The sequence below is a fragment of the Phasianus colchicus genome, chromosome 17 (genome assembly GCF_987193195.1).
Source record: "Phasianus colchicus chromosome 17, bPhaCol1.hap1.1, whole genome shotgun sequence".
NCBI classification, from domain to species: Eukaryota; Metazoa; Chordata; class Aves; order Galliformes; family Phasianidae; genus Phasianus; species Phasianus colchicus.
In genome coordinates this window covers 10,846,520-10,872,968 of record NC_143452.1, presented here as the reverse complement: position 1 = coordinate 10,872,968, position 26,449 = coordinate 10,846,520, and the positions used below count along the sequence as shown (strand labels likewise).

At 64.2% G+C, this 26,449-nt stretch overlaps 1 protein-coding gene across 5 annotated transcripts; it reads right to left on the bottom strand.

Moving 5' to 3' along the window:
• Window positions 1–262: 262 nt before the first annotated feature.
• Window positions 263–26,449, bottom strand: SLC12A5 (solute carrier family 12 member 5). 5 transcript variants are annotated; one of them, XM_031587949.2, is made up of 27 exons: window positions 26,303–26,449; window positions 14,959–15,053; window positions 14,578–14,709; window positions 14,130–14,276; window positions 13,518–13,572; window positions 12,542–12,672; window positions 12,160–12,401; window positions 11,876–12,087; window positions 10,336–10,503; window positions 9,409–9,507; window positions 9,189–9,246; window positions 8,494–8,668; window positions 7,806–7,924; window positions 7,560–7,658; window positions 7,372–7,491; window positions 7,120–7,224; window positions 6,880–7,048; window positions 5,984–6,179; window positions 5,736–5,905; window positions 5,516–5,647; window positions 5,262–5,369; window positions 5,060–5,182; window positions 4,787–4,974; window positions 4,534–4,548; window positions 4,187–4,320; window positions 3,834–3,942; window positions 263–3,699 (listed from the first exon to the last, which is right to left on the bottom strand). In XM_031587949.2, the coding sequence occupies exons 1-26, from the start codon at window positions 26,409–26,411 to the stop codon at window positions 3,851–3,853; spliced, it is 3,393 nt and encodes a 1,130-aa protein (XP_031443809.2). In that variant the 5' UTR covers window positions 26,412–26,449; the 3' UTR covers window positions 263–3,699; window positions 3,834–3,850. The 5 variants fall into 5 exon arrangements, with proteins under 5 accessions (XP_031443809.2, XP_031443800.2, XP_090008387.1 ...); XM_031587940.2 differs by having other exon boundaries at window positions 263–3,942; XM_090152261.1 differs by lacking the exon at window positions 26,303–26,449 and adding an exon at window positions 25,507–25,933 and having other exon boundaries at window positions 263–3,942.

Here is a 26,449-nt window from a genome sequence, read left to right as displayed (position 1 = left end):
AACAGGAGCTGTTGTGGTCCTCAAGGGTGGAGAGTTCTTGTAGTGTGATCTGCCAAATGAACGTGCTGGACAGTCGCCAGCCAGGCGGGGAGCAGCAGGAGCTGTGTGCTGTGCTGTGCTGTGCTGTGCTGTGCTGTGCTGTGCTGCACCCGCGTGGGGCAGCGCTGGGTCTGCAGACAGCAGTGAGAGCTGTGTTACTGAAACAGGAGCCCAGGTGCACAATAACACCCTGCGAGCTAATGAGAGCTTCCCATGCAAGTAGTGAAGGGTGTAATAAAATCATTTATTGCATTTTGTGCAGACAGGAGTCTAGAAAAATGAATACAGGTAAAGCAGTAAAGCATTAACAGGGAGCATTCAACAGCTGAGGAGCCACTCCTCCATTAATATCTGCACAGAGAACACAGGGTCTGTACTGAGGCGGCCTAATGCACAATAATACTGAAACGGTCACAGAAATTAAATGCAAACCTAATACTCTTTTTTTTTTTCTTTTTGTTTGATTTTTTTTGTTGGTTTTTTTTTCTGTTTGTTTGCAACCTGTTTTATTTACAAGGTTTTAAACTGAATTGCATTGCTCTGCACACAGATATTTCTAAAACAAAGCATACTCGGTCACTACGTGTCTATTGAAGTATTGCACTTGAATAAAAGTCACTTGAATGGACGCAGAACATCTAGCTACAGTGATTAAAAGATTATTGGATGAATGACCCGGTGATAACATTCATAACAAATATATTGCACATGTAGCACGGAAAGTGTTGTAACCAGCAACTTTCAGACCTGCCGGTCCTTCTGCCTTTCCCATCCTGCAGCCCTGGGAGGGGCCTGACCCCTCCTCACCTCGCCGTGCCCCCAGCCCAGGCAGCAGTTTGGGGATGCGGGACCCCAAGAGCTGAAGCCGCTGCACGTGGGGCAGCTGGGAGCTCGTGTTCCTGCTGCAGGAGGACACTGCCTTCACCACAGCGAACAGCGGAAGGATGCTCCTTGGGGAAACTGAACACTCACAGAGGCCAAACGTGCAGGGCTGGGTTTGTAAACTAACATGCAGTGCTGTCTGCTACAACTGGCCCTCTCCAGACCGAAGGCGAGCGCGATCTCACCGGGGAAGCCAGCGCCTGTCCTGCTGCAGCCGGGTGCTGCCTGGCAAGGGTATGGAGGTGGCTGTGCCTGCAGCTGTGCCCTGCTCCTGCTGGAGGGTGAGGATGGGGGGGTGCTTTTTGCCTTTCTGCTCCCTAGAGGAGCCGGGGCTGCGGAGGTTAACACAGCATGGTTGGTGCTGCTGGGAAGTGATGGAGCTGACCTGCCCACAGAGCAGCGTGCCCTGGCCTGGTTTCACACCTGTGCAGCAGAGAACTCCATCCCTGCTGCCCAAGGAAGGCATCTGGCATGGCCTGTGCTGCTGCTGAGGTCAGGCTCTCACTGCTATCTGCTCCGTGTAGGAGCGGGCTGAGGCTGCAGGGCAAAGCTGGGCTGAGGGCAGAGGGAGACTGCATGGAGCGAAGCACATTGTGCAGAGGCAGGGAGCAGCTGGAAGCATTGCAGGCCAAGCAAGCATGGTGTAGTGAGTGGGCAGGTGGGTGTGCACACCCTCCTCCTTGCCCAAGTGCTTCACATCATCCTGGGAGACTGCAAACAGCACAGAAGCTGCGTGTGGTGGTGTAGGGGCAGAGCTGAACCCTAAGCTAAACCCGGTCTCCCCATCCCCTAACGCTGGGCACATGGGGCTGTTCTTCTGGCTCTATCTGCTATCTATCATCTATCCATTCATTGCAGCAGTCTGTGACGGCCCCGATGCACCTGTGCAGATTGCTGAGCTGCCATGGCTGAATGCTGCCTGCGGCCGGGGCTGCTGCTGGAGAGATGGAGGCACTTTGGGAGTGGTGCAGATGTAGGAGCAGGGTACGGACAGGCACAGAGGTGCAGCTGGGGCTTGGGTTTGGTCCGGGAGTGTGTCCAAGGAGTCTTAAAGCCAAAAAAAAAAAAAAAACAACGAAAAGAAAGCAAGCCAAGAAAAGCCAAAAAAAGCCCACAAACCACTTCTTTGCTATCTAAGCAGCCTCATGTAGCTTTGGCCTGGAACTGGAGGAGTAGAGGAGCTCTGCAGAGGAAGAGGGGAAGGAGCTGCTCTGTGCGAGGGCAGGGGAGCAGCACTGTGCACGGGGCACAGAGCAGCCACAGCGCTGCCGGGAGAGGGCAACTCTTAGCGGGCTGCACTTGGAGTGGAAGCTCAAATCTGCTGTGAAACGAGTTCAGAAAAGTCCGTAATTTCTTTTCCCTGAAAACTTTTAAGAAGCTGAATTGAGAAGAGCACGAGCCCCTGACCTGGCCCTTCCCTGGACCCTGTGCAGGGGCGGCCATCACACCTCCATCCCCACAGCCCGGTGCTAGCAGAGCCCTGCATCTCTCAGTATAGATATAGATCTCTATATATAGACTTCATCTGGTTCTATTAACATAAATATGATCACTTTAAAAATACACGTACTGTATTATGTACACTATGTACATGGGGCCGGGGCCGGGCTGCCCTCGGCGCCGCTTCCTGCACGATTCCTGGAACCGTTCACATTTGTTGAGAGCTCCTCAGTTTCTCTGAATGAGAGTTGCTGGGGGGGAGGGGGGGGGACGGCCCTGCGACTGCTGCCAGGCTCAGGGCTGTCTGGGGGGCAGCACTGGGGCCACGGTGGGGCGGGGGGACCGGAACGGGCCGGGTGCTGCCCAGAAATAGGGCAGAGGGGTCCCGCTGCCGTCCCGCACCACAGGGCCTGGCACAGGCGCTGCAGTGGGGCCGGGGCCAGTCGGACACATTGCATATGCTGAGAACCACCCGCAGAGCTGAGCGCTCCGGACCCCGTGGCAGCACCTCTGTCTGAGGCCAGGGATAAAGCCCCAGTGCACAGCGGGGTATGGGGCTGCCAGGACTGACGGTTGGCCGAAGTGGGGTCCACACAGCCTCCACTGCCCCCAGCATGGCCATGGAGCTTCTGTGCCAGGCCCAGAGCCGGCGGTGCCTGGGGTTAGCAGCATCCACAGTCCCACAGCCCTGGGGCAGCCCAGGCTGACACTGCACACAGGTGGGACCTCTGCTCTGCTCCGGGCACCACAGCTCCGGGCAGTACCTGCAGCACGAGCAGAGAGCAATGCCTGGACAGAGGGGGCTGGGGCCAGCGGGAAGGGGACACACAGCTCCACCCAACCCAGCTGGGGCTCGTGCTGCAGTGGCACCGCCGCTCTCCAGCATCCCGACCCAATCGGCTGCCCCCCACCCTCACCCCCTCCAAACCATCACAACTGCCTCTCGGTGAGCGTGGCCCATGGCCTCCAGATGAGCGGTTGGGTCTGTCCAGGCCCAGCACGGTTCTTTCCGGGGTCGTCGGGTGCTGCCGGAGGTGGGGAGAGGAGCATCTGGCGAGGAAAGCATGCTGGTGGCCTCTCTCTTCTCCCAGCACCTCTGTGGGATGTGAGCATCAGGCAGCGGCGCCCAGCCAAGCTCTGTGGGGAGGCAGTGGGGCCTGGGGCCCATTGGGATGCAGTGGGCTCCTGCCCGGCCGGGGGCTGCGGGGGCAGCGCTGGGCTCTGATGCTCAGTCCGCAGAACACTGTATATATTTATATATAAACAAAGACAGCAGTGCTGTGACGTTGCAATGAGGAACAGCTGCTCAGGTGCTGGATGCTCCCGGAAGATCTGGTGCTGCAGTTCGAATGGAGAGGTCAGGGGCACGGCTGAAGGCAGGTGAAGGTTCTGTGCACCGGCTGCCATCGGGCTTCTCTCCTCCCTCCAGGAGCACGGTGCGGGGTGGTGGGGCTCTCGGGGTGCAGACAAACCTCTCTCGCGCCATGTTTCAGGAGTAGATGGTGATGACCTCCCGGCCCCCGCCACGCACCAGCAGCACTCGGTCCAGGCGCTCTGTCAGCACCTCCAGGAACTCCATGTCTGTGCGGCCGTCAAGGAGGAACGAGGGGTGAAAGCAGGGAACCCGCAGAACCCACAGCCCCACACCACGGCTGGAGGGACCACAACCCCATCAGTCTCAGCCAGGCAGACTGCAGGGCAGGAGCTGCAGGGGGTATCCAGGCTGAACACTGGGCAGTGCCCTGCGATGCCTGCAAGGAAGCCCCGGCCCCACAGCCCCTGAGGAGGGACTCTCAGCCCGCCCCCAGAGCAGTAGGAAGGATACAGTTTTCATCCCCTTTCCGGTTGCGGGGTGGCCCTGGCATGTTGAGCAGGACCAGCTTGGCCTTCTGGGACTTCTTCACAATCACCTCGTTGAGCTTCACAGCCGTGTGCATCCTCCGCACGTTGGACTGGTTCCTGGGGAGACAGCACACGTGGGTGGGGGCTGGGCACAGGGATACACATGGGACCCCAGGGAGCACAGGGCAGGGCTGGAACTGGGCTGCAGCACAGCAAACCTCACTGGCATCATGCCACAAGCAACCACCAATGAGTACAAGGAACTGCCTTTGCACATGGGGCCCACGAGTGCCACCCCCCACCCCCCGGCTCCCAAAGCAACATACTTACAGGGTCTCCCACTCTCTGCCAGGATCACAACGGGGTTGGGAAAAAAGAGAGAGAGAAGAGGTGAGTGCCGGGCATGCACCCAGTGTTCCCCAGCACCAAAATCCCACTCTGCACAGGGATCCCCCCCCCACCTCCCACCCTCCCCATTGTCAGGTGGGTGTGCAGGGACCCAGCTGCAGGCCCCTGCTCAGAGCAAGGAGGGACACGTGGGCCATGGGGCATGGTGACACAGCAGCAGCACGTGGGGCCGTACGGCTTCATGTTGAAGAAGTCCTTGATGCCCTCGGGGCTGACAGGGCTCTTGCTCTTGTTCTTCTCGGCCACGGACTTCTCCTTGGTCCAGGTGAGATGCACCTTCTCAGAGCCCGACTCTGCCTCTTCAGCTGGGGACTGGGAGCTGCTGGAGAAGGTGGTGGCGTTTTTGTCGTGGATGAGCTGGACCTGTGGCAGAGCAGAGGCGTGGTGGGCAGGGGGTGGTAGCAGCCGGTGACCCCATCCCCGCAGGACACAACACACGGTGCCTCACCTCTTCCTCGGGCTTCTCCTCGCCGTCGCCCACCTGCTCCTCGGGGACATTCAGGCGCAGGCGCGTGTTGGCTGGGTTCTTGCGTCGGATGGAGCCGCGGGACTCATCTGTGATGCTCTGGATCTGTGTGGGGTGTGGGGTCAGCGCACAGCGGGGCAGGACGGGGGCACACAGCAAGGCTGGGTGTGGGGCTGTTCCTCACCTCCCGCTCCCGCTCGTTCTTGGTGAGGTGCATTTGCTTGAGGATCTGGGAGCGCTGCTCCATCACCAGCGTCTTCTCGTATGTGTAGGCTGAGATGTCGCTCTCTTGCTGCAGGATGGAGGAGCAGGATGAGCTGCGGGGCCCAGCCTGAAGGACACCCCATCCTGGCCCCGCACATCCCCACGGTGCTGTGCCTCCACGTCTGGATCCCCTGCATGCAGAACTCTGGGGAACAGCCCCAGCCCAGCGCTCACCATTTCCACCACCTCCACCTCCGCCGTGATGCGCAGGTGGTACAGGAATGTCGTCAGGTCCTTCTTCATCTGGATGCTGTTGTCATCCATCTGAGCCACCGTGAAGATACGCATCTTGCACTTGCGCCAGACCTGTGAGGGGGGAAGGGAAGGAGCTGTGGGCACCGTATGGTGAAGGCAGCTCCAGCCCCAGCCCCTGCCCGCCCTGGGGGCACAGTACCTTGTGGTGCCGCAGGAGGAAGGGCAGCAGCATGAGCATCCCTCCATCGTGCACGATCCACCAGACATCAATGTGGCCCTCCGAGAAGCGCTCCTGGTTGCCCGGGAACATGGCCACATTCTTGGCCACCAGCAAGGCCAGGTGCCCAGCTGTGGTTTCCCGCACCAGCTCTGGAGGGAAAGGGCCGCGTCAGCCAGCACCGCTCATGTCAGCACCCTGTGGCACCCGGCTGGCTCGCGCAGCCCTACCGATGAAGTTCCTCCAGGTCTGGTGGTCCTCCTTCTGGCGCCAGCTGCGTGGCCAGCCCACCAGCACCGTGTTGTGCTGCAGCCCGCCCAGCCCACTGGACTGGATGAGGTGCGACATGCCGTCCCGCAGGTTGGAGGAGATCACCACCTGGCAGAAGCCCTTCACCTTCTCCGCTTCCATCAGGCGGCGGATGGACTGGCAGCAGGAGAGAGGGTGTCAGGGACTGTGCATGGGATGTGGCCCCGCACGGCACCTGCTGCAGACAGCACCCACCGGGGCAGCCGGCAGGGGGGTGGGGTGCAGGGAGCAGAGCCTGTGGGGTGTGGATTGTGGGGTGCAGAGCCCTGCAGCAGGAAGGCAGCGTGGGATGGGGATGGGGGAGGCCCGGCTGTGAGCAGCACCGGCGCGTGGCTCTGTGCCGTGCCGAGCGGAGGGAGTCCCCGTGCCAGGGCTCTGACGGGCGGCAGAGCAGCAATTAGAGTTATTTACTCAGAGAAATTATAACATGTCTGCATGGGAGAGAAACTGTTTGCTTCTGAGGGCTTAATCTCATTAATGTGCCGCCTGGCTGGCGCGAGGTGCGAGGGGAATCTCGCTCCAGTTGGGAAGGCTCCTGCTCCACCTTCTTCTGCCTGCACTGCGGGGGCTGTGAGGAGTGCGGGATGCTCGGCGGAGGGGCTGCACACCCTGGCAGCACTGTGGCCCCTTGGTGGCACCGTGCTGTGCTGTGCACCCTGCTGGTACCCGACATCCCTGGTGCTCTTGGGAGTGGAGTGGGGGTCCCGCAGGTCCCACTGCCCGCACTGTGCAGTGCGTTCCCAGCAGCCCCGCAGCAGGGCTGGATGCACCCCTGGGGCACAGCAGCTGCCGCTGGAAGGGCCTGGGAAGCTCTCACCTCCTCGGCTCTCTGCGCCTGCGGGTGGTTGTCCAGGAAGGTCCCTTCCAGCACAGAGGCCACAATGGTGAGGCCCTTGCCTGCTTTGAGCTGTGAAGTGAAGGACAGGAGCTGTGGGTGCACCACGTTCTGCTCCTGATCCACACGGACCAGAACCAGCAGCTGGGGCCTGGAAGGAAGGTCCTGCAGTCAGCGCCCGCCGCCCTGATGGCTCCCGCTCCCCCCAACCCGCGGCCTCACCTCCAGTTCTTGGTGTGGGGGGGGCCCTCCTCCAGCCGCAGCAGTGCGTAGCGGGCGGCACTCAGCGACAGCCCCCGGATCCCATCACCCCATTCCTTCTCCGCCCTGCAGCACACAGCAGAGCATCAGAGCATGTCCACGGCTCCGGCCGCTGGGAGCCCCGCTGATGGAGCGCGGCCACGGGCCCCCGGCACCTACAGCACCATGGGGATGTGGGGACCCCCAGCCCTGCAGCCCCTGCCAGGCCCTTACCCGCGGTATTCGATGTACTTGTAGATGAGGCCAGCAATCAGCATGGCGACTAGCGCATAGTACCAGGAGCAGATGAACATCAGTGCCAGGCACAGGCTCATACCCAGGAAGGAGAGGGTCCTGCACAAGGCACCGCATCAGCACCCCGCAGCCCTGCAGCCCCAGGCCCTGCACTGCCTGCTGCTCACCAGTGGTAGTAGCGGAAACGGGGCCGCCAGTTGGGCGTCCGCAGCAGCGTCTGCACGGCACAGGCCAGGTTGACAAACATGTAGCACATGAGGAAGAACCTGCAGAGGGGAGCAGCTGAGCATGGGGCCGTGAGTGTGACACTGCACAGCCCCGTGGGGAGCAATGCGGGGCACAGGGGCTGTGGGAGGCCCCAACCCTCCCAGGTGCACCCGCCCGGCCACTGCCACACTGAAGGTGCTGCCTACATGGAGAGGATGGGAGCCACCTCGTCCAGGGATGCGATCAGGATCCCAATCTCGCAGATGCAGGCGGTGAGCAGCAGAGCCCAGGTGGGCTCCCCGTTGGCTTTGCCATGGCCAAAGACCTGGGGTGGGAGAGGAGAGGGGCGTTAAGGACCCAGCAGCAGCTCCATGCGCTCCACGCTGCCGACCTGGTGCCTGGAGGTGGGGGCAAACACAGCCCAGCTGCTGCATTCACAGCCATGGTGCTGGGGAGCAGCCATCAGAGCTCCCCAGCCTGGCCACGTTGGCACACAGACCCCCATCCCCCAGGGGGTACCCAGGGGCAGGATCCGGGCGTGGGGTGGGGGCCGCGTGTCCGGGAGCATCGCAGGGCGCAGGCTGCGGTCCTCGTGCGAGCGCTCCGAATGTGGCTGGCAGGGCGGAGGCGCGCGGTTAAAATTAGCCTGCTCTTCCCCGGGGGGAGCTGTCGGTTCGGATTTGGAGAGACGCAGTTGTGAGAACGCGTCTTCGGAGAGCAGATAAAACATTAAGCAGCAGAAGCGGGGGGAGGGGGATCCTGACCTTTCCCGACACTCTCCTCCCACCGACAGGTCGCGGACGAACCCACCGCAGCCCCGGTGCCCGCGAGGTGGGGGTCGGCCGGCCCGCCCCACGGTTGCGGGGGACACTGTGAGGGCTGGGGGCCGCTCACCCTGAGGAAGGGCACGATCCCGTCCCTGGAGATGGCTTGCAGGAGGCGCGGGGCGCCGGTGAGGCTCTGCAGCCCGGCCCCGCATGTGGAGAAGAAGGAGCCGATAACGATGACCCACGGGGACGGCCACGCCAGGGTGCCCACCACCAGGTTCCCATTGACGGCTTCACCAAACCTGCAAGGCACGGGTATCACCCACGGCCGCGGGCAGCACGCGTCCAGCCCGGCCCTAACCTGTACAGCGTGGGGAGCGGGGGGACGTGGGACGGGGGCTTCCCACCCGCTCTGACAGGAGTGGGCCAATGAAAGCCGCGTGTGGCTCGGATCCAGTTTGTGTTGGTGCTGGCGACCCAGAAGTGTCACTGCCGCGCAGCGAGCTGGGCTGCCCTACATACACAGCGCTGCCTGTTGACAAACAAGAGCTGCGCGCAGCCCGAGCCGCAGGGACCAGCAGTGGGGGGAAGGGGCGCCCATGAGCCCCCAGAGCCTGTTGTGAGCTCTGCATCTGCCCTGGTGCACAGCCGGGCATCCTCCCTGCGGGCACGCTGTCCCTGCCAGACCCAGAACACCATCGTGTTACCCCAACGGTTCCAGCTGCAGCATCCTGCTGCGTTCCCCACAGCTGTCCCTGTCCCCAGCCCCTCCCACAGCCCAGCTTGCCCCACGCCTGCCCCACACAGCCCAGTGGCACTCACTTGTCACGCAGAACAACGCCCTCGATGCATGCCCCAAAGAGCACGACGGAGCTGATGTCTGTGGGGTGGTCAAGGACAGCCTGCAAGGTGCAGAGCCCCCACACCACCCTGCCCAGCGCTGGAACCTGTCTGTCCCACCAGACCCCAGCAGACCTCTCCATGCCCTGCCAGCCCACCCACCCATCCTCACCCAGTCACCCGACCGAGCCCTGAAGGATACAGACTGCAGAGGTGGTGGCAATGGCCAGGATGGTGCCTGTGGGGATGGACTTCTGTGCATCCCGCAGGTCCCCAGAGCGGTTGGAGCCAGCCATGATGCCTGGGGACAGAGGGCCATAATGTGGTGGCAGAACCACAACCCTGCTGGTAGGACTGATCTAGCTCGGCTGTGCCAGGACCCTGACAGGCATAGGGACCCCTGCCTACCTCGTGTCCCATCAGCACTTTCTCACATGACCCGCAGGCTGAGGCTACTGAAGGATTAGGTACAAAACCCACTGTCTGACTTGTTTTATCAGCCCTTAATGAACTTCAGCAGGGTGGCAGTGGCCGCAGGGTCTGGTCACGGCTGGGACAAGACATGGTCTTTTCTGAGCTTAATGCCTCTGATCCTATGGTGGATCCAGCACAGCCCTGGCGTGCGTCCCCATGAGCCCAGCTGCTGTGTGCACAGCAGGTCCTGCAGTGGGGACGCAGCTACCTGTGGCTCAACCTACATTACTGATGTGACACAAATCCATGCACAATCTCACCATGCCGTAAGCAAGTGCCAGGCAGGAGGGTACAAGGAGCAGCACATGGAGGGCACTGGGGAGCATCTGGGGGGCCATCAGCCCCAAGATCCAGCACCACCAGACCCAGCAGTGAGTGCTGAGATGGGACAGCCCGCAGGGCTCCGGCTGAGCTCCCGCATCCCACAGGGGTCCCACAGGGCTCCGCAGCGGGACTGGGGCAGGGGAGGGCTCCTCCTCCCCGGGGAGCTATAAATACCGGCGCCGCGGGCACGTCAGCACAGCGAGGCACCGGAGCTGCGTGGGAGGACGGGCTGTGATCCACCCCCACAGCAGCACCGGGCCCGGCGGCAGCGCACGTGGGCTCCGTGGGAGAGGCACAGCGGCACGTGTGAGCGGGGACCAGCAGCACCCACCTGTGACAGAGGGGAAGTAGATGCCCACGAGCAGCGTGAAGTAGGAGGTCATGTCACTGAAGACGTAAGGCTGGTCCATGTCCACAGGGGTATCCGGGGGGCTGACAGAGGGCAGCCCCCTCTTCTCCACGATCACACCCTTGGTCAGGTAGGAGCTCCAGAGGTTTTCTGTGAAGAGGCACACAGCTACTGTGAGGACATGTCCGGAGCACAGCCTGCACCCACAGCCACCTCCTTGAGCCCTGCACCACAGAGGTGCCTGGCACCATCCCATCCCCACTATGCCACACAGCCACAGGGCTGCTGGTGTCCAGGGGGTGAGCAGCCCCAGCCCCCTGATGGACCTCAGAAACATGCAGGCCCCAGGGATGGGTGGGCGACCGGAGCAGGTGTGTCCCACTGCTGGCACTGTCCCTGTAAGATACTGGAGCAGCTGACGTGGGATTCCCGGAGCAAATAATTAAGAGGGTAATATAATTAATACTGATCAACACAGGTTTAAGGAAAGTGGATCGTGTCAAAGTAACTTGATAATGTTTTTGATGGGATTATAAGCGTGGGGCTGATGTAACAGGCTTAATGTCCCTGTGCGTGCTGCCTTGGTCACAGATTGCAGTGAGAAACTGGAGCAGCAGAAAGCAGCCAGCACTGCTGGGCAGGGGCAGGCAGCATCACCACAGCATCACACCGGGGCTGCCACCCTGTGCTGTGCTCCTTCCCCACATCCCCCAGACATCCCCAGGTGACAGCTGGGGCTGACAGCCCCCGCTGCCACTGCAGCCCATCCTGCTGGGAAAGGCACATTGCCCGCAGACAGAGCTGGAGACCAGGCTGCAGCCTGCTCCTGTCCTGCCCCTGCAGCACAGAAAGCCTCCAGCAGCCCCCAAGCATCCAGCACACCCGCTGGATGTGTTCCCTTGGTCCCTTGGCCTAGCAGCTGCAGCCCTAAGAGCTGTAACCCTGAGCACCGACACCCCGAGTGTGGCACAGAGCATTGACCTCCAGCACCCAGCTGAGGAACGTGAGCACCTGGGAAATGCACCAGCAGCTCCAGAAAGCAGGTCAGCAGCAGCTTCTCCCCACGCTGCCGAGGTGCTCTGTGCCCTGGCTGCCCTCCCAGCCTGGCTGCAGAGCAGCTCCTGCTCCAGTGCCTGTGCTCCAGCAGCAGCAGCAGCACAGTACCCCCAAGGGGCGATTACTCCTCGCTAAACCTCAGATCGATATCCTGCCTTCCAATGGCTGAGAGGAAACAAAGGGAGGATTTATTCCTCCCCAGCCTTTGAGCATCACTCAGAGCTGTCGGGCTCACACCAGCTGTGGCTCAGATGGCCACAGCACCGACCGAGTCCCGCAGTGCAGCCATTCCTGCTGCCTGGTGCACCCGAGGGCAGAGTGGCCCCAGGCAGGGCTCACCACTCTCCCCATCCTGCTATATCAGGACTGGCTTTCTGCTCCATGCAGCTGTCTGCACACCAACCCTCTGCCAGCCCCACGCATGGCCCTGCTCACAACTCCATCCCTGTCACAATCACACACCCACCTTGGATGAGGCCGCTGGCAGCTCCAGGGATGCCCTCAATCTCAGTCACATTGTTCATGGTGAAATACTCATCACAGGTGGCGTTGAGGAAGCGGGAGGTGCAGAAGAGCTCCCAGAGCTTGGAGCCCACTGTTTCGTTGCCCTCCACCACCACCTTGGTGCAGAGGTCAAAACCGTGCCGTGAGAGGGTCCTGTTGCCCAGCAGGCAGATCCTGGCAGGGGGGTACAGACACTCAGCAGCACATCCTCAGCCCAGCCCCCATCCCATGGCACGCCGTACTCACGGGAAGCTCGGTGGGTCGAAGGCCGACTTGATGACACCGGCGTAGATGGCGAGGATGGAGAGGATGACGCAGCCCAGGAAGACCAGGGCAAACTTATTGACGTATTTGACCCCCACGAACACCACGGTAGCCATGCAGGTCAGGACGCAGGTGCCGTAGACGCGCATGTTGTTGAGCATCGCAGCCGCCTCCCCGCTGGCATCCTCTGCCTTGAAGATGGCCATGGCGGGGAAGATGTAGGCCTGGAGGGAAGATGTGCAATCACTGCTCGCTGAAGGCAGCACTCCTGGTCCCCGTCACACATCCGTGCCCCCCAGCAGGTGAGGACAGAGCTGCCAGGCCACGACACAAGCTCTCGGCACCACGAGGGCAAAGCACTCACCAGCAGGATCTCGATGGTGCCCAGGATGTACATGGCACCAGCAAAGGTGGTGCCCAGGTAGAAGCAGAGCCCCACAGCCCCACCAAACTCAGGGCCCAGGGAGCGTGAGATCATGTAGTAGGAGCCGCCCGCTGTTGGAGAGAGCAAAGGTTGGTCCCAGGCAGCCCCCAGTAGGCACCCCCACTCCTCCCAGTGCCCCGAATGGGGTCAGGACCCCCAGCATCCTATTCCAGCCGGCAGCAGCTCAGCCATCCTAAGCCTCGCACAGCTGAGCTGGCAGAGCTGTTCCCAGGAGCCGGGCAGCTGGGCATGACGGCCACAGGGACACCTGTCCCCTGCGAAGCCACACAGGCACTGCAGCCCCAGGGACACGGGCCATGCCCTGCTCCTTCCTCCCAGAGGAGCCCTTAGAGACAGGCGGCAGCGATCGATGGCCCTGCGGCCGGCGGCAGGATGATAAATAGCATTAATTACACCCTGCACCGGGTTGCCAGCACTGTGCTGAGCCCTGGGAGCGGTGGGGAAGGCACCGCTCCGGCTCTGTGGAGCTGAACAGATGCTCAGGGGGCAGCCCTGGGCACCGCAGTGCTCAGCCCCCAGCAGCAGGCTCCCGCACCCCGGCACCCATCCTCCCCCTGCTCCTCACCCGGCTCTGTTCGGGGAAGCAGATCCCCCGCGGCTGCCCCAGTCTGGCAGGAGGAGCTGTGTCTGACGGCTCCTGCTGCCATCTGCACCTCACAGCTCTGGGGACGGGGTGGAGGCTCCAGCTCCGTGCTCACCCCCAGGGAACCCTCTCAGGGCTGGTGGCAGAGGGCCGGGACATGGCTGGCAGTGACAGCTGCCGTCCCCTGCATGGCATGGGGCAGCCCCGGGGCCTGGCACAGCACATCTGGGGCACAAAACCTGGCAGGAGCCCACCCCCGAGGGAGCCAGCACCCCAAGCCCTGAGTACACACAGGCACAGCTTCAGGTCTACCTGGCACCACGCCGTTGGTGGCAATTGCACTCATGGAAATAGCTGTCAGCATCGTCTGCAGAAGGAAACACAGTGTCAGCATCGGGCAGAGTCTCATCCCAGCTCAGGCAAGGGCAGGAGAGGGGCTGGAGAGCAGAGGCCATGGGCAGCACCAGAACTTGTCACAGGGTTGGGACAAGAAGGCTGGGACATGGCACTGGGCTGGAACACTGCGATGCTGTCTGTGGGGCTGAGCAGCTGAGAGGATATACGGACAATGGGGTCTCTGCCTACCTACATCCCTCCAACCCAGCACAGGCTGCAGGGCACTGTCCCAGCAGGGCAGCCGGCTCCCAGACAGAGGGGTCCCAGGCAGTGGGCATCAACACCACATCCCACCCACACCCAGGTGCAATCTGGGTCACAGTTTGAACACTGTTCCACTCCCAGTTCCTCTGGGAAGCTGGGTGGTTTCTCCTTGCTAAGTGGAGCAGGAGCACCTGAGCTTGCTGAGCGGCAGTGAGTGTTGGCACGGGGCGCAAAGCCCAGCATGCAGGGTGGGGGGGGCAGACACTCCTGGCCCAGCAGGAGCCTCCAGGACGAGGCTGAGGAGTGGGGGTTGGAGGCACTCACACAGGAGCAGCAAAGGAAGACCATGCAGAAAGATTCCATGATGCCGGCGATCCCCACCACCCAGGTGAGGCGCAGGAACAGGATGACCCCAAAGATGTTCTGCAGGCAGGGCAAGTAGACGCCCATGAAGGTGCCCATCCGTGGAGCCTGTGGAGGAAGCAGGGAGCCATCAGAGCTCAGTGTGCATCTCTCATTCATACACACTGCTGCTGGCCAGAGGGATGGGGTGGCTCAGCCTTGAGCACCCTGCAAACTTTGCAGTCACGTGAGAGCAGGCAGGGAGACAGTGGCCCCACTGCTGTACCAGCCCTGATGGGGACTGGAACAGAGAAGGACATCAGGGCAACAGTGTCTGCAGGGACCGAGGGACCTGGTGCCCTGAGACAGGCCACAGCTTGGGCTGAAGAGGATGGGAGGAAGGAGCAGTGACTGCCCCGCAACCCCTCACCTGCACTGGCTTCTTCTTGCCCCCATCATTGTTCTCAGCCTCCTCGTGCTCCCGGCTGCCCTGTGGCAGGTTGGTGTAGTTGGCCAGCCCGCTCAGCAGGGATGAGACCATTGGGCTGGTGTCCATCTCCTCCTGCAAAGAGCAGCACCCGAGAGCTGAGGTCCCACACCACCCCTGCCCAGCATCCAGAGCACAGCACAGTGCTGCTCGCAGCAGAACAACCACTGTGGCATTCTGTATTCTGCAGGCTGCATGCCCCTGGCCCGTGGCCACTGCTGGCCCTGCAGTAGGAGATCCTGCATGGGCTCTGCAGTGTCCCTGTCCCCATGGCCCCCTCCCCAGGTCCCAAACGGCCCTGGCCCAGCCACCTGCACGCCCTACCTCGAAGAGGGCCATGTTCTTGCCATCATACTCTTTTCCTTTCTCCAGGTCTGTGCTGTTGATGAAGGGACTGCTCTCCTTGGGATTGCCATCGCCTGCAGGATAGGATGGGGGGTGAAATGGTGTCGCCCAGCCCTTCACAGTCTCCAGAGGAGCCGCTCCCCCCCAGAGCAGCACAGCACTGACCATCTGGGCTCACCAGAGTGCATCTGCAGTGCCAGCACCAGGCAGAGTGACTGGTGTGGATCCAGGGGGAACCGGGCAACCCGGCATCCCACAGCAACTCACGGTGCTGATCCCCAATACAGCCCACGGGGGGGGAGAAAAACCCAGCACTGAGGGCTGTCCCACAGCACTACCCAAAGCCTGCAGAGCCTGCTGCTCCACCAGGATGGGGCTGCCGTGCTGCATAATGACCTCGCGCAGAAGACGCCCAGAGTCGAGCTTAATAGCAAAGAAAGCAGCAGAGAGCTGCAGAGCAGCAGAAATAAATCAGGCTGGAAATAAAGCGGCAGCTACCATGGATGCCATTTGAGTGGCGCATTTCTCAGCACTGAGGCAGAGCCACCGAACAGTGAAAGGAGAGGCCGGGCTGGGTGGGCAGCGTGTGGGGCCAGGAAATGCCCACGAACCAAACGGAGCAGCGCAGGGTGTGAGTGCACCCATGCTGCACAGGAACCAGGGCAGGACAGCAGCGGGGCCGGGCAAGCTCTGTGCATGGAGCATCCCAGAGCTGCTCTGTGACCACAGGAGTTGTGCTCTCTGCTGGCACTGAACACAGAGCCCAGGAAGGCCCGGAGCTGTGGGGCTGTGCATGGGCTGCCATGAGCCGGGGCGATGCAGCCACCCCCATGGCAGCAGCAGCCCGGGACAGACCCGGCACACTGGGAGCAGAGCGCTGCTTTGAAGGCTGTCTGCCTCCCAACGGTTGACTCATTTTTGGGTTCGGCAGAGCAAGTTCTCCTGTGTGCGGCCGTGATTCACCACCTGCAGCCGCTCCTGGCTGGCTGGGAGGCAAAACCCCCGACACCATGGGTGATGCTGACCCACATGCTCCCACTGCCCCCCCACACACAGCCAACAGAAGGACTGGAGATGCGGTCCACCTGATGCCACACCACAGAGTGCAGCCCCCACCCACTGCCCAGACACTGCTCATGGGGCTGTCAGTGCGGGGCAGTGCTCCTGCCCAGCTAGTTCTGCCAAAAGCATTGTGTAAAGTGAACGTTACATAAGAGCCTCGTGCACAGGCAGACACCCTCTCGGCTCCCACCACCTCAAACCACAGCCCGGGCCCTGGGGAGCATGGAAATGCTATAAACATAATGCAAACAGGGACACCTCTGCCAGCCGTGGGACCCCGACCCCAGAATGGGCCCATGGTGGTGAGGGGCTGGGGTTGTCCATGCTCTCCTCTCCAGGGTGCACGCAACCCCACTGCACGGGGACACATGGGGGACATGCAGAGGGACACAAGGGGACAGATGGGGGCACCAGGGTGGGGGTGGGCAGCCCAGAGGGCTCTCGGGACCCCCACAGTGTGAACAGAGCCGCGGGGCCTCGCCTCACCGCCTGGTACCCGGTCGACGACATCACCACGCTGGTTTCTATGGTAACAGCGAGCCACGGCTGCCTCTGCTCCTGCTCTTATGTAACAGCACAGCCGGACAGACGCCGGACCCCACGGCACCACACAGCACCGCACAGCACCCCGGCACCACACCCCAGCCCGCCAGTATCCTGCAGGCACACAGCCAGGCCCTGTGACCCCACATCGCCACAGCCCCATGGGGCCAACATTGCCAAACTCCTGGTGATGGAGCACAGCTGCACCATGGGGCACCCGCACTGCCCCTCTGCCCTGACCTGCCAGCACCATCTCTGCACCCCAAGACTTTGCTGGTTGACCCTCCCACCCTTCAGCCCCATCCCATAGACTGACAGCACCAGGACAGGGCCCTGAGCCCAGGCTCTGGGATTCAAGCTCCTGCTGCCCCACACAGCCCAGTGCCCCCACTGTGGGCAGTGCCCCGTGGCCTCGCAATCCAGAGCTGTTCCCCACAGCACCACAGGGTTCCCATGCCGCCTGCATTCTGGCTGCCAGGAGCCCCTCACCCGGTGCTGCCAACCAGCAGGACGAACACGGGGAGAGGCCCAGGGTGGCCAAGGGAGGTGGGGGCACAGGGATGCTCAGCTTTGCTGTCCCCAGGACACGGCCCAGGCTCCCTCCCTTTCTCTGCAGTCTGGAAGGAGTTAAGTGCCACAGCTGCGGGGTCCCAGGTGACGGCTGTGCTCCCCGCTCCTGCCGGAGACCATTTTGCCGCAGAGGGGCTGGTGCAGCCTCTTCCAGGCAGCTGTCAGAGGATTTGTGGTCTGTGCAGAGCCGGGCAGGGGCACAGCAACCCATCCTGGGCAGGGCCGCCCCATACCCCAGCACCAACCACCGCAACCGAACCCTGCCCGAGGCACCGAGCGTGGCACCTCCTGGACACTGCAGGCTGCCAGGTGACCCTGATGCCCACGGGCCCGACATGGCCCCCATCACCCCAGCACTGCCCAGGGCCGCGCAGCAGCGGAGCAGAGCCGAGCCGTGCCAGGCTTCGATCCCGGCGCCGAGCCGCCCCCCTCCCCAGGGATCACTCAACATGAATCGGCCTTTTAATTTGCTGCGGCGGCTGGAAGGGCTCGCGGCTGGGTTGCTGGCAGGGAACCACGGCCCCGGCGTGGCGACCACGTAATGCTGCTCGCGGCCGGGCTTACCGCCTGCCCTGCGTGCTGGGGACATCCCAGTAAGCCCTGCTGGGGACCCAGAGCTGTGGGACCGTCGCTGCACGCCCGCAGGCATCCCATGGGGCAGCACCAGGCAGGGCTGTGGCACCCACCATGATGTGATCTCCTCGTGGCTTTTTATTCAGCCCTCAGTTGTGTTGGGAAGCATCATGTCCCTTATCCCAAATCCTCCCTAATCGTTTTACACAGCGCAGGGACTGAGCACTAACGAGGGGTGGGAGCGGGGAGGGGGGCAGGCAGCCAAACCCTGAGGGCTAATTTAGCAGAGCTGCTGCCAGGGCTGCAGCCAGCCTGTCCCCCTGTGGCACCCTGCCAGCATGTCCAGCCCTGGGGTTGGGGGCTGCAGCCCCTGGATAGGTGGAAGCAGCAGGCAAGAGGGGGATGCCGAAGGGGCAGTCCCAGCCCCATGCCACCACTTGCCCCTGGGTTTGTGCTACTGCAGTAAGCAGCACCACAGGGCTCAGCTGGATGCTGCCCCCACCCCAGCCCAGCTCCAGCTGGCGTCCCCTCCTGCACTGCCCCTCCTCAGGGTTGGCACTGCGCGTCCTCTACCCCTGCTTTGGCACCAGTGTCACTGGGACCTATGCCTGCAGGAGGCACTTCCAGCCCTGCACTGTCACAGCCCCCAGCCCCAGGAGCAGGGCAGGAACAGGGCGATGCCTGCCTGCTTTGCGCATGCTGCCCGGGCCATGGGGCTGTGCTGGAGCTCCTCCCCAGGAGCACAGGGCACCTTGACTTTTGCCAGAGAGTTCGCTGGCACTGGCTGGCAGCAGCCTGCTCCAGCTCCCTGGGACTCTGCCCAGGGCTGTCTGCAAGGAGCAGCCCCCAGGTCACGCCAGCACTTCTGTGCATCCCTGTGGGCCGGCAAGCACATGGGCAAGCACGTGTCCCGCAGCTGATGGCCCCAGCTGCTGCCATGTCGCAGGAGCTCCTGCCCGGGGGCGGCCACAGCGCTGTTCTGTCCCCCTCCGGCCACCCAGGGCACTTGGCTATGCATGCTCTGGTCCTGGCACTGACCCGCAGCCCTGGGGTGCTGCAAGGTCCCGCAGTGCCAGGATCGCTGCAGCACAGGAGGGATGCAGTGCCCACACCCCCCCTGCCCCGGTGACACTGCCCCTGCAGCCGGCCAGTGCGCCGAGCGGCCGTTAGGGGTGGATTCTTTCACTGCCTGACCCAAATTAGACCAACTGCTACTTCAGACCTATCCTCTTCCTTCCTAAACCCAGGATTATCCTCTCTTTGATCAGCCGGCCCTGCAGGCTCAGGATTTCCAGCACAGGCGCTTTGGCTGGCTGCATTTAAACAGCTTCCCAGATTCTCCCGTAGCCTGAGCCCTGCCATGGGAATGGCCACACAACGATGCTATAGCCAAGCTCCCCATCCTGATTCTCCTCTCCTCGGACAGCCAAGTGCCTCCAGCCTGGAGCACAGGCACCTGAGGCAGGGCTGCATGTGACATCCCCATGCCCAAAGCAGAGTGGTGCACACAGTCAGCCCTATGTCACACTGCAGCCCTGCCTGCTGTCCTGCTCCTGTCCCCTCCCCAGGGCTGCTCCTGGCCCTGCTCTCGCTGGGCTGTCAGCACTGGATCCCATCCAGCCCTTGTCACCAAAGCGCTCTCTCAGGCTGCCCAGAACAGGGACCTGCAGAGGGGCTGCTGTCTGGCCTTGGGACACAAATGACACAAGTGGAGGACCAGGGCTTCTGCAGCACCTCGTCTGCTTGTCTCAGCAGTCACCATGGGTCCTGAAAGAGCTGGAGGTGTCCCTGCTGGCAAGCATCAGCTCTGCCACCCTGAGATGGGACATCACCATCCCTAGATAGACCTGGGCAGGGAATGCTGCGGGGCCCCTGGCAAGGCACAGGAGAAGCACAGCCCCCGCAGCAGCAGCCAGAGTCCTCCACCCCCACCACCCCTATTACAGGTGCGGGGGGGGGAGGGCCCTGCAGAGCCTCTCCCCTGCACCCTCCTCTGCTCTCCAGCCCCACAGAGCCGCACACCTCCTCCAGCCCCGCATCCGCAGCCCCACAAGAACCACCTCGCTTGGCTCAGCTCCAGGGACAGTTTGTGTGGCCCATCTGTAGCGGCACCACGTCCAACCTCACAGCCAGAGCCCAGAAACGCACTCTGTGAGCAGCAAGGCAGACACACCTGCCTCCATGCAGCCCAGCATTGCCACAATGGAGACGCAATGAACAACACGGCCCCTGCTGCTGCATAGGGCAAAGGGTCAGAGCCAGGGAAGGGTTTGGCCAATGGGGCAGCGCAGCTCCACCTGGCTGGGCAAGGTGACCCCGAAAACTCCTGCCAGCCCTGACCTTGAGTGCAACCGTGAATAAACAAGCAGATAAACAAGAGTCAGGCTGTGGAGCACATACCAAAAGCGTTGTGTGTGGCAATGCCCGGAGCCTCGCTGCAGGCAGCCGGCAGCTCACGCTGCAACTGTCAGCCCAGCTGCCCCCTCGAGGCCCTCCTGGCCGGAGCTTTCGACAGACCCCGTGAGGGGACCTGGAGGGAGTGGGGGCGGTCAGAGTGGTACTGCAGGGCCCCGCGCGCACACGCCTGCATTCTCCTGGCCCGTTCCCGTGCCTGCCAGCAACACCCGTGAATGACGATATTGCATTCGCCCTGCTGCCGGGAAGCCGGGGACTGCACCCGTGCAGCTCGGCTTTGCCGGGTTCGGGGAGCACGGGGGCCAGGGCTCCGCTTACAGCAGCGAACGCTGCGGCCCGGGGGCTCCAGCGCCCCCCGAAGGGGCTGCAGCCCGGGCCCCTCTCCGCGGCGGCCCCGGAGGCTGCACTGCGCACGGCTTCAGCACCGCGGACAGCGGCAGCGCCGGGCCCGGGCGGCGGGGAGCGCGGGGGGCGGGGGGTGAGGATGAGGACCGGGATCGAAAGCGGCAGCCGGAGGTGGGGGAAGCGAGGAGGGATGGGGGCGGCTGGGGAGGGCCGGGGGGAGGCAGGTGAGGGTGCGGGGCGGCAGCGGGTGGAGAGCGCCGGGGGCGGCAGCCGAGATTGGACCGTCGCAGAGGTCTCTGCAGCGGCACGGCCCGAGCGGGCTGGGGCAGCGCCGCCGGGGGCCGCCCGGGAAGGGACAGAGACCGGAGAGCAGCCCCGGACCCGGGGGGGAGACTCCGCGGGGAGCCCGGTCCGGCCCGGCCGCTCCCCGGGACTGCGGCAGCTGCGGGCGCGGGGCCGGGCGGGAGGCGGGCGGCGGGGGCGGCTCGGCGCGGGGGCGCCGCCGCGGGAAGCCGCAGCCGCCACCGGCAGCGGGACCGCCCGCACCGCCCGCACAGCCGCAGCCCCGCGGGGCCCGGCGCGGGCAGCGCCCGGACCCGCACCGCGGCGTCGCGTGGCCGCCCAGCAGCCGTCGCCGTCGCGGCCGGAGCCCACCTCCCCGAGCCTCTGCAGCCCCGCGCAGCTCCCGGCTCTGCCCGCGTCCCCTCGGCTGCGGACCCGCAGCCCCCGGCCGCCGCTCCCCGACGCCCTCGGGCTGCCCCTTACCTTGGCTCGCCCCCCCGTCGCCGTCCTCGCAGTCCGTCAGGTTATTCAGCATGGCCGCTGCCCGCCGCCTCGCTCGGGGCTGCTCCGGTCGCGCCTAGGGCGGCTGTCAGGGATTTGCTTCTTCCCAGGGGCCAGTGCCTCGCACTGCAACAAGCCGCCTTCCCTCCGCGCCTTTCTCTGCCTCTCTGGCTGGATGTAGGAGGAGGCTGCAGTGCAGAGATGCCTCAATGCACAGACTCACACGCTCACTCACTCCCAGCAGCAGCGGCGGAGCCCAGCCTGACTACTCACTTCATCATGTATTCAGGAGGCATTATCCCCTGTCGGGTTTTTGGGGAGGGGAGCGGTGGCAGGCAGAGGCGAGGGAGGGGGAAGGAGCTGTAGCAGAGCCGCCCGCCGCCTCCCTGCGCTCAGCCAGGGCTGGGGGAGGAATTAGGGCACTCGAGTGGCTGCAGGTGCCCCCCCCCCCCAGCTGGCGCAGCACCGCGTCCCTTCCGCAGCCCGGGCACGGCCCGGGGACCCGGCACTCCCCCGCCAGGAGTGAGACAGAGCCCTGCACCAGCAGGACCAACACCTGCCCAGGGGACACTGAGAGGGGTGAGGGCAGCGCCGGCCACGGCAGCCCAAACCCGGTGGGAAGCGGGGAGCTCGGCAAGGACTCAGTTCAGGCAGCCCCCCCAAAGCCAGAACACTAACCCAGGGCTGTGACTTCCAGCACAGCACCACCACCAGCCTGCAGCTGTCCTGCTATGCCTGCAGCTGTGCCACCATCAGGGTGAACCCTGGCAAGTTGGGCACAGATGGGCCACCAGGAGTGGGGCAAGCACTGGCCAAAGCTGCAGCAGGCAACGCGGAGTGGGGAAAGCTGCCCCTCGGGGCACAGGCTGGGAGTGAGCACACCTGATGAGACTGCAAGGGTCCCAGGAGTGCCCCCTCCTCCAGGAACATCCCCAAACGGAGCCCCCTCCCTCGGGCACGCAGCACTGCAGACATGGAGCCGAGGGCTGCCCTGAAGGGCTGTGGCTGTGCTGACCCAGGGCCAGCATGGGATCCGGGTGGAGCGATGGTTCTCGGCACAGTTTGGGCAGGGCTGTGACAGGGATGCTGCGCTGACCCAGAGGTCATCCCACAGCCCCTTCTCCTCTCACTTGCTCAGTGAGGGAGGATCCCAGAACCAGAGCTGGCTGCAGCTCCCGGCATCTCCTCAGGAGCGAGTTGAGATCATGACAGCCCGCTGGCGTTAGTTACTTCTTGACGGCTGTAATTAATTGTTTACTTTCTCCTGGTATGGAGCCAGCTGCTCTGCAGCGCGGATGCTCCCAGCCCTCACCTTGCAGGGGTTGACTCCGCCGCCCTTCCCCAGCCCTGCCCCCCTGTGGGGCCAGGACGCCGGGGAGGTGGGGCTCAGCATAGCCACAGCCCTCAGTGCCCAGCACAGTGGGGCACAGTGCAGCACTGCACAGCCCCAGGGAGCCTCGCAGCATGGGGGCACCCCTGGAGAGCATGGGCAGGGCAGAGCCTCAGCAGCCACAGCAGTGATGCTTCATTCACCAAGTGGGAGCTGAGGAGGGCTGCCCTGAGCCCAGGAATGGAGCAGCTCAAGGCCAGTGGGATGGAGCAGGCAGAGCTCCAGCATGTTTGCGGAGCCGGGGGGGTGCAGGGCCATCCCACCACAGCAAGAGCCAAGCACTGAGGTGGCAGCTTTGCGCAGGAGGACGCAGAACGTGGGCTCGACGCAAGAGGGATTTTCCTGCTAAAGCAGATGGGGGAAGGGGGGGGGGCGAGCACGTGAAAGACCACTAATCCCCTAATCCCTGGATTATGGCTCCATTTCAGGGGCTGGGATTTGCCAGCAATGCGGGGGTTGAAGCATTGACCGCGCTCACTTCTCTCGTGCACAGGGTGTCTCTGGCATGGGGCAGGGCACAGGGCACACGGAGCATGCTGGGAGCCCACTCCTGGGGAGCTGCAGCAGAGGGGTCTGATGTGGGCAGGGTATGGGGCTGGGACACGTGGCCCCCTACATGCTGCACTCCACTGAGCCATGGCCTTGGTGCAGCTGGCAGCGCCCAGAAGCAGGGGCTGCAGCACAAAGCACGGGCAGGGAAGAGGGGACGGAGGGCGGCAGGTGGCTGTCCGCAGGCACAGGGCCTTCCATCAGCCGCAAGTGGCCCCCGCGCCCGGGCGCACGCAGGCACCTGGCATTGGGCCAGGCATGGCATCAGTGCCCCACTTACAGCAAGCTGCTGGGGAGCGACAGGGGGAAGAATCTGCTGCGACACGGCCGCACGGCCCCGCGGGCAGCCTGAAGCTGGCACGGCACGGCCACCTCACAAACCCCCTGTGTGCCCTCAGCCACCCTGCACCAAGCCTGAGCTGTATGAGACTCTGGTGTCAGAGCACAACAGCAGTCACAGCCATGACCCACGGCACAGCCCCACACCACTGACAGCCCCAGCTCTGTGACTGGGTGGGAGCAGGAAGAGAGAGTCAGGAGCCTGCCAGGGGCATCAACCCCTGGGCACAGTTCAGCCCCACAACCTTGATGCGTGCTGGGGAGACAGGAACCATGGCAAATCTTGGTGTTGCCTGGGCCAGGCACGGTGAGCAGCCCCCCATGCATAGCATAACCCCTCAGCTGTTTTAGTAACACCTCCCCCAGACCCCAGGCCCTGTGTCTTTGCTCTCCCCGTGGCTCTGTGCTGGGGCAGTGAGAAGAGGCTCCACACAGAACTGCTCCTTGCACATAGCCATGTCTGCCCCACACCCAGTGCCTTAAGGAGGGGGAAGATGGGAAACTGTGTAGGCTGCTCTGTGGGACTGGGGGTCCCTGTCTTGCTGCACCCAAGCACCCCCCAGGTCTGCAAATGGATCGGTGGCTGGGTGTCCCCACGGTCAGGATGCCACAAGGGCTGTGGGTGCTCCAGCGCAGCACAGCCACCCCACAACCCCTGCCCACAGCAGGGCTAGAATGGCTACAACCATCCCCAAAGCATCATGGAACAGCGAAAAGAGATGACATCGGGTCCAGTTTCCATGGCAACGAGAGAGGCTCCTTAACCAGTTGGTTGCCATAGCGACTTCCATGGAGCCCGGCTGCCTGAGGACACAGGGGGGCTCACCCCAGGGATGCCCCTTCACTCCCCAAGTCAGATGCCCCCCACACCGCCACCTGCCCCCACTTGGCCCCGTGTTGCCACCCCACAGCCCGCAGGGTGGGGGATCGATCGTAGAGCCAGCACAACGATGAGGAGGACCCTAAGGAACCCCCCCCAGGACAGCACCCTCCTGGGGAGCCCGACCCCACGGCAACAGAGCTCAACGCCACGGCTCCGGCTGCTTGACGACCCCGCAAAGCACCGCATCGCGCTGCGCTGCAGGGGGCGGCCCGCCGTGGGCTGCAGCCGCTTCAGGACCCCGGGAGCGCCCCCGGCCCTCCGCATCCCGGGGTTGCCACGGCAACCGGGCCCGGGGATGGAGCCGGCCCCCGACCGCGCTCGGGGCTATTTCGGGAACGGCTGCAGGGCGGGGCCGGGAGGGGCGGGGCGGGGCCGGGAGGGGCGGTGTCACGTCCATCAACCCCCTCCCATCGCGGCCCCTCCCCGCCCCCGCCTCTCCGGAGCCAGCAGCGGCCTCTGGCGGCGAGCGACCGCTTCGCTGAGCGACCCCTCCCGCACCCCGCGGCCCCCCGAGAGCCCACGGCCGCGCACAGCCCCACTCGACACCGCACGGCCTCGCTGACGCCCCGCAGCCCCACACACGCTGCCGACGCCTCCACGTGGAGCACCGCACCCCGCCCCACTTCCCGTCGGGGCTCACTGGCGAAAGCGGAAGGCAGAGGGAGTTTCCCCAAACGGCCCCCATCCCGTGGGCTCCCGTACCCCCGCGCAGCATTTCCTGCAGCTGGCTGGGACCCCACGTGAGACCCACACCGATGTTCCCAGGCCCCACCATCCCGCTCCAAGTTGCCAGGAGGGCCGGCGGTGCCGGGGGGCTGCTCAGACCGCCCCAACCTGGTGTGGGGCAGCAGCACGGCCGGGTGCAGCCCCCACAGCCCCCGCAGGCCCCGGCACTCCTGGCCCTGCCCGGGTTGGGGGCTGCAGGGCCGGTCCCAGGCGGCTGCCGGCGGCGCTGGGCTGCGCTGGGCTGCGCTGTCCTCTGCGAGGGCACAAGGTCACGGCCCTGCTGGGACTCAGCGGAGGCCTCTGGGGGTCCCCAGCCCCACGCTTCCCCCACATCCCCGCACACTCTCACCTCTGCCCGCCCTGCACCCGGTCCTCAGCCACCCGCCCACCAGCTCCCGGTTCAGCGCCCGTTGCTGCGTTCCGTCTTAGGGCCTGTCCGCCCAGGAGCTGCGGGATACATGGCGGTTCCCGACCAGCAGCCGTGGGATGAGGCCGGAGCGCAGCGCAGGGTACGGCCCGGCTTGGGCATCCCACTGCCTGCCTGCCCCCACCCATATTCGCCCTTTGCCAAGGCCGCAAGGTCACAGCCCCGCGCTGCCCTCGGTTGGGTTTCTGGGATCGATACGGTTCCGGTGACAGCTGCGGTGACGGCGCAGTCTCAGCGGTGTCCCCTGGGCACCACGAGGCGACAGTTGACCGCAGCACCAGTGACCACCCCACGGCCCGGCACTGTGGGGCTCACAGCATCCCAGGCCCCTCGCCCCATCGCCACGAGCCCTCCCTGGGTGAGGGGCAGGCAGCCCGTGTCCCCCCGCCCTTTACGTCCCCCCGCCGCGCACCCCCGTTCCAACCCGCGCGCCCCGATGCTGCCCAGTGCATCACCCCCAATGGTCCCCCATGGAGATGGGCACGAAGTGCACCCCTGGGGGAGGCCTTGCCCACGTTCCGAGCTCCGTGCTCCGCACCCCTCTCCCCCGGCCCTTCACTCCCACTCTGAGCCTCCCGGGGACGCCGGGCCCGGAGCCGCCGCCTCGGGGTGCCCCGACGGCCCCGCCCCGCGCACCCCTTTGTGCCGGCCCTGCCCCGCGATCCCTCCCCGCCGACCCTCCCCACCGGCCGTGCCCCGCAGCCGCCGCCGCGCTCACCTCTACCATCGCGGCCGTGCGGACGGCTCTCCCCCGCCCCGCGGGACGCGCCCCGAGCCGCCGCCGGGCCCTCGCGGGGCAGCGCGGTGACGGTGAAGCGCCGGCTCATGGCCCCGCCGCCACAAGTGGCTCCGGGCTCCGGCTGCC